Raw genomic sequence first — 14,204 nt, forward strand, 5'->3', positions numbered from 1 at the left:
ATAAACTGTATATATAACTGATAACTGATAAACTGTAATAAATACTGTAATATACTTTAGTTTACTACAGTAAACTAGTGTATTTGTAGTATAATAAAAAAGCTTAGTACAGTTTTGGGAAAAGTAATTTGTTTATATTACTATAGTTGTTATATTACCATAGCAACTATAGAATTACCAAAACAAATTAATTAAAGTATTTTACTATAGTATGGTTCAAAAACAATATAGTATATACTACAATTTTCTATAGTATTTTTTCTTCAAAATGTGGGCTTTCCATTCATCTGAAACAGCACGTTATGAAAAGCCAAACAGCCCGAAATCTATCAATTTACCAGTGCATTTGCCTGTAGTGTTTTGCCTTAAAATTCAGAACAAATATTTATATGAAACTAAGCTTATAATTCTGCTTTCATATGCATGTTAAATTAAATTTTATTATGACTATCAATATTAATACAATCAGTGATCACTTGGCCACACTGGCTAATATTATCATCCAAGGCAAATAAAGAAAATTACGGTGCAATAACAGCTAACGAAACATTCCCAGACTCCAAATCAATTTCATATTAAACCTATACTGCATAACCCAATTACAGATAATGAAGGATTCCAACATGTAAGAATACAGAACACGTCACGTGCAGCAAATGTATTCGATGCGTATAATCACAGTAATTGGAAGTCATTTGCACACTGTCACTTCTGTTTATCTCGACATTAAATCATGAAATGTGAGTGTGTATTTGTCACAAGTGTCATTAAACCTTGATTTCCTGTGACAAGCGTGTAGCAGGGTGGTTAACCCTCGGTTATCAATGTTTCACAGACGTCACATCATTTGTGATCTCAATCACATGCTGTAAATAACAACATAATTAGCATATACTCTGATGGGAACAATAAAGAATGAGAACAAAGAAAGAATATTGAAAGGAGAGAGTTACACATGAGCAAAGTAAACAATAACGGCGGGTCGTTTACCTGTTAGATGGGTTAACGAGACTCTTCAGGCTGCTGGGATTGCGGATGAGTTTGTCCAATAAGCTGACAATCTCTTCAAATTTGGGCCGGCTGTTCCTGTCTTTCTGCCAGCAGTCCATCATGAGATGATAGAGGGCGGTCGGGCAGTCCATGGGACCCGGGAGTCTGTAGTTCTCCTCCACTGCCTTTATCACCTGAGACAACAGAAAAGATTGCAACCACTTTACATCATGTTCCATAATAAATATATGATGTGCCCCACATGTCCAAACACTGATTGTTCTGGTTCATGAATTGTTGCTGGGTACCAGCTGGTAAAGTCAACACACTTGACCTTGCTGTCTATGGCTAACGGAGGCAGCTGCCTTCCTATGTATCATCTGAAAGAGATTCATGATTTTAGTTAGCAAGGATGCATTAAATTGATCAAAAGTCATTTTTACATTTTTACAAAAACAAACAAACAAAACAATCTATTTCAAATAAATGCTGTTGTTTTTTACTTTCTATTCATCAAAGAATCCTTGAAAATAAAAGCTCCACGATTAAAATTGGAGTAAATTAGCAAATTACAATGACTTCTGAAAGCTCATGTGTACAATCTATTAAGATACAAAACTGTTATTTAATATATTTCAATATTCTGATTTTGCTGCATTTTGATTGATTACTGTATTTGATTTATTTATTTTGGTGAGCAAATTAAATCTCTCAAAAATATAATTTTTTTGACATACAGATAGTCAGACTAAGCATGTTTTTGTAATGTCTCAGTTGACATATCATATAATATTATATAATTAATGAAAATGAATAGACAGTCATGTTGTGTTACAGAGTGAATTTGATATGTCTATTAGATCAGTTTAACTTTTTTTTTTTTTTTTGTGAGATTCAAAAATTGCCAACATAAATCCAAGCTCTGAATCAAAAAAAGACCATATCTCCTCTCCTCCAAGCTAAAATAAAATCCCCCACACTCCCACATCACAAAGAGCAACACTACATCAACAGCTGCTCCCTCGCGGAAAAGACTCACAGAGAGAAAACAGAGACAGACAGACAGACAGACAGAGCGAGAGAAACACACAAGTGTCTGGCTGAGCAGAGGAAGCCGAGATCTGAGGGGAACCCTCAAGAAACTGTTAAATAAAACATCAAATAACTTTCCCTTCCCAAGTGTGTGTGAAACAGATTAATGATGGAGCACAGAACGAGATGTGAGGCACAGATGAAGCCGTCACTGGCAACTGTAAAGGAGGAAAAAAGGTCAGTCGTGCTTGATAAAACCATGACTGCTATGTGCACCTCCTTCTGGGATATGCTGGGAAAACTTAAGCATCGCCTTGTTTTTCATCTCTGCCTGCAAATATACTTGTCATCTCATACGCTGACATATGACATGCGCATCTACATAACAAAAGACAGTGAGGAGGCTGCTCCGCATGTGTTTTTCAATATCTGAAGCTGTAATGGCTTAATATATGCAAACAAAACTGAATAGCCTGTAGTAATAATAAAAAAAAAAAAAAAAAAAAAAAAAAAAAAATATATATATATATATATATATATATATATATATATATATATATATATATATATATATATATATACAAAAATACAAAAAGTTTAATGGTTGTCGTTTGTTTTGTTTTTTGTGGAAAACTGCATTAACACTTGTAGTTTTCCACAAAAATGAAGCAGCACAACTGTTTTTAGCACTGATAATAAATAAAAAATATTTCTTGACAGCAAATCAGCATATTAGAATGATTTCTGAAGTATCATGTGACACTGAAGACTGAGTAATGATGCTAAACATTGAAACTGAAAAGTTGATCACAGGAATAAATTATACTTAAAACATATTCAAATAGAAAACGATTTTGAATTGTAATTATATATATATTCAATTCAAAATTGTAATATATATAATATATATGTGGGGTATGTGCCAGTGAGATCATGTTTGTATTTAGACAGAGATGGGGAAACAATAGATGATGTTAGCTTCTGGTACGTAATGTCTAACACCTCCATTACGCCCGGCAGATTTCTGTCTGCTGAGATCTGATGCTCTTTCCGTGCAGAAAAGCCAAGAATAAAATATCTGTGGCCAAAACCTGAAACTCCCGTTTTCAACCCGAATACCCATTATCCAACATCCCCCTTGTTTCAATTCTGCTGTTCGTAAGCACATGACTTTTGACTCGACCGCAGGCAGATGTACCGCAGTGGGAGAAAGAGTTTTCTACTCCCAACCCAAGCCTAAAATCTGCATGGATCTCTGCCCACTGATGGTGTTCGATATGTCAGTTTAGCTCAGAATTTACCCTAACTTCCTGATCCATTTATAGACATCAGCATTCTATCGCTCTCATTTCCCCTAAGGCAAATCCGAGAGAGCATATGAGCCCTTAAAATGGCCATGGGAAGCAATTATTGTGGTGTAGTGTTAAAATACTGCAGGGTAAAACTGCACTTTGGCTATAAAGCTGCCCTACACAGAATCTTATTATAAATGTATACTTTATAATCTCTGGATGTAAGATAGGATTATATTTATATAAATAACAGCTACACTGAGAAGAACTGGTGTAGAAACAATTGTGGCTCAGAAATTACTATTAATGTCACAAACAGTTACAAAGAAACAGCAAGTAACACATTGAATTAAATAAAAAAATGCAACATTTTTGTTTGATACATGCTCAGAATCACTGATTAGAAACAAAAGATTTGTAAAGCTTCGAAGCTTCATGAAGCAGTGTTTTGAAATTGCCCATCACTAGATATTGTTGAATAAATTTGTTATTTTGTGTTTTTTGGCACACAAAAAGTATTCTCGTCGCTTCATAACATTAAGGTTGAACCACTGTAGACACATGAACTGTTTTAAATATGTCTTTCGCTTTCTGGGAATCTGGAAGTGTTAATTATCTTGCTGGCAATGGAGGCCTCACCGAGCCATCGGATTTTATCAAAAATATCTTCATTTGAGTTTCAAAGATGAACGAAGGTCTTATGGGTGTGGAACGACATGAGGGTGAGTAATAATGACAGCATTTTCATTTTTGGGTGAACTAACCCTGTAAGTTAGGGTGGGTGACAGCTTTGAGCATGTATAAAATCATTCAATTTTTTATTTTTTTTCTTCCTAAAAAGGTCTGTACTCACTGATTGCCCTGACTTGGTGACATGAAAAACCAAAAAATCCAAGCTTTCCTCATTAAATTACATTGTGAACTTTTAGGGTGTGATGAGATCTCGTGTTAGGATGATTTGGAAAGAATATGCCACCGCTACGTTTACATTACGCCTCCATTGTCGTTTTGCTTTGTGTTAAAAAAAAAAAAAAAAAAAAAAAAAAAAAAATTTTATTCAGTCGGATAACGGTCGCCGCGCTCCATATTTAAAGAGTTAAGGCCCTTTCACACAGGACGCGGTATGCGCTGCGCTGCGCTATGAAACCCATTTGTTTCAATGGCTTGCGCCGCGCGAGAACTGCGTCGACCAAAGCGCAGACGCAGCGGAGCGCAGCTTGCGCGCACGCCGCGGTCAAAGTTCAAAATAGTTCAACTTTTGCCGCTGCGCTCTGTGACGATTACCCGCGCGACCAATAGCAACGGGCATCCAAACAATCGGAAAGCAAAATGGACGAACAGCTATTTACTGTGTTGGAATTTCCAGAGCTATACAATACAAGTTTGCTGGTCGTATATTTACATCGGGAGAAAAGCTGTGTCATGGAGACATGACAGACATTGTCAAGAGCTGCTTTCTTTCTTCTTCTTACAAGCAGGGCTATTGCTATTGCTCACTTCTTAACACGGCCCGGGACATATACTTTACTGCTGACCGAAAGGTGGAACAACAATCAAGTGACTATGTATAAAACTCCCGCTACATGTTTGGAAAATTCCGCCTACTGTGCTCTGGCCAGCGCAGCGCAAATCGCTTTGTATCTGAAGGGCTGCGCTGAACCCAGCGGCGAGCGCAGCGCATGCCGCGTCCTGTGTGAAAGGGCCTTTACGCGCGATCGCTGAAAGTGAAACTAAACGTGCGCGCGCATTCAAACGCAATTTCAATACCCCGCATTTTGAAAGCGACTCCCTGATGAATGCAAATATCTCTCAATATGAAAGCTATTTTAGGCTGGGCAGTGTAGTTGTAACCATCTCTTAGCTCTGTATCAAAGAAAAAGTTGGTATTATTTGCTCTTAGAATATTGAGTAACACTTTACACTTATTGTAAAGTGTTACTATAAACATGAATAACTGTTTTCTCTTAATCTAACTAAACACAAACAGTAAGGTTTCATTTGTTAACATTAGTTAATGAACTGTGAAGTATCATGAACTAACAATGACTATTTTTAACATAAACAAAGAATAATAAATACTGTAGCAAATATATTGCTCATTGTTAGTTGATGTTGGTTAATACATTAATGTTAATAAATGAGACCTTATTGTAAAGTGTTACCATTTTTATTTATACTGTTTTATTTCTATGATCAGTTTGTGGAAAGGAGTTCAGTTAGGAGGTCTAAAGTTGTGGAAGCTCATAAATCATGTACAGTAAGGTCTGAAGAGACTGAAATCATACAGAAGAGAAGACAGTCCGTTGAGTTTGTGGCAAAACCTTTTACATTGCTTGAGTATTGTTGTCTTTTACTGCATATGATAATTCATACTTAGAAAGTAGAACTGCAATGATATTAATTACAAGATGATTAGTTAAAACATTTCAAATACACCTGCAGAATATTTTTTTCTAGTCATGTATTTCGCCATTGAGGATTTCTTAAAAATAGTGTGTAAAAATCTTGTCTCGTCTCGTGAACTCAATCTCGAGTCTCGTCTTGTCTTGTCTCGTCTCGTGAGATACTAGTTTTGTCACACCCCTATGAACTTTAGATGATTTGTTATAGAATTCAGGTACTGATGAAAGGAGCTCAAAGTTTCTAAATCTACTTGAAACATTACAAAAATGGCATTAATGTAAAGCTTGTACAACAGTATTTGATGAAACATGGATTTTCTCTGAAATTTCTCAACAAACCCAAGGTGTAAATTTGGGTCCCACATTGCTGTAAGAAAAAAATCTTTGTCAAATCTAAAATAGTTCTTGGTAAGAACAAGTTTCATAAGGGTAAGAAACATGACGGAGCATTCTCAGATCTCAAATCGAGGATATGCATACAGTGTTCAATGCCAACATCATGTAGAATGACAGTATACAAAGACTGAACATCAAATGATTCTAGCCAACATTGCTCTGGTATAAGTCTCAGGAAATCTCCAGTGTCTTTTTAAAAAAGATGGAAGTGTTGTCATTAGAGGTTTATGATGGTGGTCCACATATTGAGAAATCTTTTCTGTAACACTTTTAATTCCTGAAACTATAGGTCTTCCTACTGGATTTTCCAAGCGTGAACAGCTCAGAGTATGCCACGTGTTGTCATCTTGTAATTACGGTAGTTACGATATGGCGAGAATGAAGTATATGGCTTTGATTTTCTTGCAACTTTAGAGTCTAACATGTTTTGTAAGATATATATTTTAGTAACACTTTTTTTAGGGTCCAGTTCTTACTAACTTGTTGCTTATTAACATGCATATTACTGGGATATTGGCTGTTTATTAGTATAAGTAAATCTCAAATTAATGCCTTATTCTGCATGACCTTATTCTACATCCCTTAACCAAATACCCAAATACCCAAATTTAACAACTAACTTACTAACTGTTAATAAACGATAATTAGGAGTTTATTGAGGCAAAAGTCATAGTTTATAGTAAATAGTGTAATAGTAAGAATTTGACCCTATTTTAAAGTGTTAAAGTGTCTATATATTATAAAATAAAATAAAATACAGTTCCATAGACTTCTATAACTTTTTTAATTCACTTTTATCTTTTTTTTTTCTTCACATCTACAATAATCTGCCAAGTGTTTCCTTAAAAAAGAGACCAAACTTTACACAAAGTTTGTGTACCAGTATTGAAGGGGATTCAAGATTTATAACATTGGAAATAACATGTGGGACTGACAGATTTTTTTTTCAACGTTTTCGCTTACAAAGACTATATGTAGCACCAATAAGACCACATTTGAATTTAATACAGAATTTAGTACAGAATTTGATAGAATGCTAGTCTTGTTTCGACTTACATCTTGATTGCTCATCTCCCAGTATGGTCTCTCGCCGTACGACATTACTTCCCACATAACAATGCCGTAGCTCCACACATCACTGGCTGAGGTGAATTTCCTGTAGGCGATGGCCTCTGGAGCGGTCCACCTGATGGGAATCTTCCCTCCCTGCAAGACAAACCGCATGCTGAATTCCACGTCTCAGATCAGAAGCTAGTCTTGTCAAAGCATCTTAACGGGTGATTGTTGCTGGGAAAGAATGGTGTCAGGCTGTGAAAATTGACAGGAAGCATTAGGTCTGTGGACGGCTGTTGCATGCTAATCGCTAATTGAATGTCCTGGTGTTAGCGCTCTCAATTTCTTTTGGCAATGCACACACTGGAGAGACATGTCTTAATTTACTTTGTCGACAGTTCACTCACATCCACACACACATCAAACGCTTTCTTCAGTGTTACTTTGACACATCAAAACAAGAAACACAGATGACAAGGGAAAAAAAAAAAATGCTATGCTAATTATGACAGCTACCACCAAACCTCTAATTATCCTCTTTCAGAATAAGGCAGCTCCATTTTCAGGACTCAACAATAATATACATACATATATATTTATATATATGTATTATAATGGTCAGTCTATTGTGATTGGTCTACTCTGCTCTGACTAGTCAGAAGGCCCAGTCTGCTCTTCCTCAGCACTTTATACGGGCACTTGAATATCCGGAAAATCATAATAGGGGCACTTAAAAAAAAAACAATTTAAGAGTTGTAAATTCTTATGTAACTTCATTTTAGAGAAGATTTTTTTTTTTTTTTTCTGAATGCAGCTCCTGGATTGTTTTAGCAAATAATTATGCAAATCACAGCAAAAAAAAAAAAAAAAAAAAAAAGGGCTGTTAAATGCATTTTGCATGGTGCAAATTCTGAATCTTGCAGGTTAGTTTTGGGTGCTAGGTTGTGAAGGAGATGATCACATACCATCTAAAATGCAATTAATGCATTCTAAGATGGAAAAGTCCAGTTTAATACATTACTGCATTATCAGAGAGCAGCAAAGGTGTTCAGGAAATGTAGGATGCTATTGGCACTGGGTTTGAAAAGGGTTTTAAAAAAAAGGCCTGCTGGGAGGTAGCTAATAGATGCAAGGTGTAGTGGGTTAGCCAGCGTTTATGCTCTGAAGCACGTACGCGGGTTGTGTAGGCCGCCTCTGGGTCGTCCTCCAGCACTCTCGACAAGCCGAAGTCGGACACTTTACACACCAGGTTGCTGTTGACCAGGATGTTGCGGGCAGCTAGGTCACGGTGCACATAGCCCATCTCAGAGAGGTAGCGCATGCCCGAAGCAATGCCACGCAGCATGCCAACCAACTGGATGACAGTGAACTGACCATCATTCTTCTGTTGGAGCAGTAAAGACACATAATACAAATGAATTTGAGAGTAACATATCAAATTAAATGGCTAATTGTACAAACTCCATTCCAAGTAAGGTAAAACTTTATTTTATAGTGTCCCTGTTACACTTTACTTCAGAATCAGAAAGAGCTTTATTGCAAAGTGTGCTTGCACACACAAAGGATTTTCTTGGTAAAGTAAGCTTCCAGTGCACAAATATAAATACAACAACAAGATGCATAATAATATAAATAAGAATAAAAATATGAAACTTATAAGACACAGAATAGGCATATTTACAGATATGAACATATTTATAGTTAACAGTATTGTGGATAATGAATAAAAGTGAATTAACAACATATTGCACTAAACAGTGGGAGCATTTAAAGAAGAGATGCCTTGATATGCATTTAACTGTTCATACACATATAATACATATACTTTACATACAGTAATAACAGTAAATTATGCATAAATAAAAGTAACTAACACTAAACCAAACCCTATCTCTAAACATATAGTAAGTATATGAGCAAGTTATTTATAGTATAGTAAATTAATTAATATTACTCAGTAACTATTTGTGTAATTATATTGTAACAAGGACACATTCAAATAAAGTGTGACCTAAAATAATACACTGTATCTGTGTAACTATACTTTACTGGCATTTTAAAAGTTTTTCATTAAACTTCCATACATTCATAGAATGACTCTGTTAGTTGGCAAATGTCATAGCAGTGTCTGTATTGACTGTACTTCCAAAAAGCACAAAATGTACCTTCAAAAAGGTGTCAAGGGATCCATTCTCCATATATTCTGTTATTATCATCACTGGTTTACCTTGCAGAAATAAATCACATTCATTTCAGGGCATTGTTATGTATATATTATGTGACATATTGTTAAATTATAGCCCCCCCAACAAAAAAAACTTCCATGGCAGAATAATAATAATAAAATAAAGAAGAAGAACACTAAGGAGGGGTCTTCACCCGTGGCAAAGGAATATGCTATTGGCAACACTACATGTAATGAATAATAATTATTCCTACTGGGAAAGTACTGAACTGATCTTAAGCTAATCTTTGCGACTTTGAATCAATCATAATACTGAAACAAAGATAACATGCAATAATTTTCAGTAATAATGATAATCAAAAGACATTCTGGCACTCACTCTTGGTGACCACCCCCTTCAGGTGGATGATATTAGGATGGTCGAACTGGCCCATGATGCTGGCCTCGCCTAGGAAGTCCCTCCTCTGCTTCTCTGTGTAACCGGCTTTCAGAGTTTTAATGGCCACTGGGATCTCTCTCTTCCCTGGCTGCCGCAGCAAACCGCTACACACCTCACCGAACTCACCTGCAACCGGAAGGCAGAGCCATCAATGAACCGCGGCAAGAAAGAGCCAGACAATGAAACGCCTCATTGTGCTCAGGCAGATTTCCCTTGTGAAGCGACAAAGTGCAAAGCTATTGAGGTATGAACTTGCTTCGTTCTGAATGAATAAAGTCTGGCAGTGTGACACTTCCAGAGCACTATTTTAAACTGAATGTTTAGCCCAAGCCTCTTGGTTTAAGGATGCCTAGATTTGTTTTGTTTAGTTTTTTACTGGAAAAAAGGCATGTGATGAATGATGGCTATTGTCTGAACAGATTTCATAACACACAAAATGCTGTGAACAGTCAGTCCTAAAGATGAGATCTGAAAACCAAATTGGAACTTGGCGTTTCAAACCATCTCACATTTTTCTTTTAGGTGGTGTGTATTTCACATGTAACCTAATTGGAATTCTGTTCCTCAGGCCTGTTTTGTTTTACTTGTGCATAACTCACTCACCAGCTCCAATAACCCGCTCAATGGTGATACAGGAGACATCAATCTCCTTGGCAAACTCATGGACAGCCTGGTTGGGATCTTCGTATGTGTGGGGATCGATATATGTGCGGACCGCTGGGAATTTGACTGTGATGAAGAGAGAGAGGACAAGAAACAGAGAACAAGAGGAGAAAATGTTGATTCCTGGCACTTCACAGCTCTTGGGTTGGGTTATGTTTTGTAACGTAAGAAGATGCATAGAGAAATGAGAGGAGATGTTGTTTGAGGTTTCATCTCCAGAGACCATGTTTGTTCTTCCCTGCTGCGCCAAGCATAACATATTGATGGATTGCTTTAGGACTACATAATAAGAACAAGCCAAAATATGCCACACTTCTACATCCCACTGTATTATTGGGTATGTGGTTAGAGTGTTTGTAGCCTAATGGGACAATGAGGTTTTCAGGTTATGGATGGGTGTTCAAGTAAATGTAATTTTAACTCTTTCCCTGCCACTGATGGAAATTTCTGTCATTTATGAGACAACACTTTGACGCCATTAACGGAAATTTCCAGCTTTCTGTGTTTTCACTGTCATATGGTAGGGGGCACTTATCACTATCACACCTTCTGAAAGAGTACTGAATCTCCGGATCAAAACACAGGAAAAAAGGAGCAGAAACAAGCAATAAAAGCATTGCTTATGCACTATGTATTCTTTGTAAAAAACACATTTTGTTTTCAGATTAAAAAAAACAAACAAACAAACTTTTATTCTAGCTTCATGCAAAGAAAAATAAAATAAATAGATAATAATAATAATAATAATAATAATAATAATATTTTTTTAAAAAGCTGGGGGGAGAAGAGTTAATAAAGAATGTCTATGGGAAGTCATCCTTCTATTGCCAATAAATACTGATACTAATTATTATTATTATTATTATTATTATTATTATTATTATTATTATTAACAAAATGTTTTGTTGTAGTTGTTAATAACTTTGCAATTAGTAATAATACTACAACAAAACAATAATATTAATTTGTTTTCATTGTATTTACAATTATGAATTTTATTGTTGTTGTTGTTGTGTTGTATTTTTTATTTTGGTATTTTTTGTAATTTTGATATAATACTAATTAATACTAATAATATTAACATAATTACAATAATAATTACTAATAAAAATCATAATTACAATTTATAATTTATTATTGTTGTTGCTGTTATTATCAACAAAACTATCATTACCAACCATTTTTGTATGTTAATAACTTATATTAATGTGTTTTAATTGTGATTATGATTTTTATTGTTATTATTGTTAGCATTGTTGAACAAATGCAAATGATTTAAAGGGGTGGTATAATACTATTTTACAATATGTAAAATAAGTCTCTGATGTCCCCAGAGTGTGTATGTGACTTTGTCACTTTTTGAGGGTGAGCAAAAGTGCTCCATTTTTGTGTGTCCCTTTAAATACACATGAGCTGCTGCTCCTAAGCAGAGGACAGGGTTTCAAATTCTTTGATTATCATATTCTGTCATGATAATCTATAAATTGCTCATGTGGGAACTGTTGTAAGGTGCCTACAGAGCCAGAGAATATATGCTGCATGAAGAACAGATGATGATTTGGTTTATTGATGTTGACAATATTTTTATATTTTTTGTTGTAATTTTTATAAACATATTAATAATAATATTTATGACTATAATTTATTAAATAATTTATTACTATTAGCAAAACTACTACTACTTCTGCTATTATTAATAATATTAACAAAACATGTTATAGTTGTTCATAACTTTGTAATTAACAATAATAATATTATTTTTTATAATGATTATTGTTATTATTGTTGTTTTTTTTGTATTTTGTTGCTGTGATTTTGATATAATACTAATAATATTAACAATAATAATTAATACTGTTGATATTAATTGATTATTATTTCAACAACAATTATTATTATTATTAGGGCCCAAGCGAAAATTCGCGCAGGGCCCTCTTGTTCTTCTAAGGATTATTATTATTATTTTTTTTTTTTTTTTTTTTTTCCGTCTTCCGGGGCTTTTTGGGGGCCTTAACATGCTCAAAAACTCTTGAAAATTGGCACACACATTGGAATCCGCGGCCATTAGGACGCCGGAGAGGCTGGTACCCGGGCGTGGCAGGGGCTCGACAGCGCCCCTTGAAAAAAGTCTGAAAATTTGGTCCATATATTAAACATGCTTGCACGTATTAGTATGAAACTCGGTACACATATAGACCTCATCGGGCCGAACAACTTTCGCGCTCTAAGTTAATCGCCACGCCAACAGGAAGTCAGCTATTAAGGGTTGTTTGAAAAACGCATGCTCTGGAATTTGATATACTCCTCCTAGACGATTAATCCGATCGCCACCAAACTCAGTCAGCATGAAGTCAAGACACTGATGATTAAAAATTGCCAGGGGATTTTTGATATCTCGAACGGTTTGGCCGTGGCGAGGCAACAAATTTATGGCGAGAAAAAGGAAACAGGAAATGTGTTATAACGTCTTAATACATATATTGATCTTTATGAAACTTCACGAGTGTGTTCGTTATAGGAGTCTGATCACATGGATGTGACTATTGTGAGTCAAAGTTATAGCGCCACCAACTGGCAGCAGGAAGTGTATCACTTTTTGAAATGTTTTGAGATCACCCTCTTATTTTTACCTGATTTGCTTCAAACTTCATCAGTGTAATGTCAATACACAGCAGATGTAGACCTATGACAGGATTTTTGATATTTGAAATATTGTTGCCATGGCAACAGGTCAAACTGTAATAATATTCTTGAGTGTTTTTGAGGCTCTTAACATGCTTCAAATTGCATGAAACTCGACACACACATCAATATTTTCAACCAGTAGACATGGACAAAGCCATAGAAATGGGCGTGGTGGAGGGGCTCAGTAGCGCCACCTTTTGACAAAAGTGGGGGTTAGTTTTTCCTACAGTCACCAAACTCGGTACACATATTATTCTCATCAAGCCGGACAATTTTCTAATTTACATTCATTAGCTCCGACCAACAGGAAGTCAGCTATTTTGGTTTGAATGTTAATTTTTTGAAAAAACAGGCTATGAATTTTATACTACTACTCCTACAGGGTTTATCCAATTTACACCAAGCTTTTTTTAACTTGTTGCGAACACATTGAAGTTGTTTAATTGCAAACGGATTTTGGATATCTCAAACGGTTTGGCCGTGGCGAGGCAACGAATTTATGGCGAGAAAAGGGAAACAGGAAATGTGTTATAACTTCTGCATACATTGATTGATGTTTATGAAACTTCAGGAGTGTGTTGGTTGTAGTAGTCTGATCACATGGATGTAACTATTGTGAGTCAAAGTTATAGCGCCACCAAATGGCAGCAAGAAGTGTATCACTTTTAAAATGCTTTGAGATCACCCTCTTATTTTTACCTGATTTGCTTCAAACTTCATCAGTGTAATGTCAATACACAGCAGATGTAGACCTATGACAGGATTTTTGATATTTGAAATATTGTTGCCATGGCAACAGGTCAAACTGTAATAATATTCTTGAGTGTTTTTGAGGCTCTTAACATGCTTCAAATTGCATGAAACTCGACACACACATCAATATTGTCAACCAGTAGACATGGACAAAGCCATAGAAATGGGCGTGGTGGAGGGGCTCAGTAGCGCCACCTTTTGACAAAAGTGGGGGTTAGTTTTTCCTACAGTCACCAAACTCGGTACACATATTATTCTCATCAAGCCGGACAATTTTCTAATTTACATTCATTAGCTCCGACCAACAGGAAGTC

The 14,204-nt window shown here is 35.6% G+C and overlaps 1 protein-coding gene across 3 annotated transcripts in view; it reads right to left on the reverse strand.

Moving 5' to 3' along the window:
• The window catches only part of LOC137028927 (ephrin type-A receptor 5), a 101,163-nt gene that overhangs the window by 6,688 nt on the left and 80,271 nt on the right, over positions 1 to 14,204 (reverse strand). For 2 of the 3 annotated variants that reach the window (XM_067398335.1, XM_067398336.1), the window contains exons 10-15: positions 10,393 to 10,518; positions 9,730 to 9,915; positions 9,331 to 9,392; positions 8,340 to 8,549; positions 7,169 to 7,318; positions 991 to 1,184 (exon numbers count right to left, since the gene is read on the reverse strand). In XM_067398335.1, coding sequence (XP_067254436.1) covers positions 991 to 1,184; positions 7,169 to 7,318; positions 8,340 to 8,549; positions 9,331 to 9,392; positions 9,730 to 9,915; positions 10,393 to 10,518 — 928 coding nt within the window. Of the gene's footprint in view, positions 1 to 773; positions 867 to 990; positions 1,185 to 7,168; positions 7,319 to 8,339; positions 8,550 to 9,330; positions 9,393 to 9,729; positions 9,916 to 10,392; positions 10,519 to 14,204 lie in introns of all 3 variants that reach the window. The other variant, XR_010896218.1, reaches the window with a different exon arrangement.

The sequence above is a fragment of the Chanodichthys erythropterus genome, chromosome 10 (assembly GCF_024489055.1).
Source record: "Chanodichthys erythropterus isolate Z2021 chromosome 10, ASM2448905v1, whole genome shotgun sequence".
NCBI classification, from domain to species: Eukaryota; Metazoa; Chordata; class Actinopteri; order Cypriniformes; family Xenocyprididae; genus Chanodichthys; species Chanodichthys erythropterus.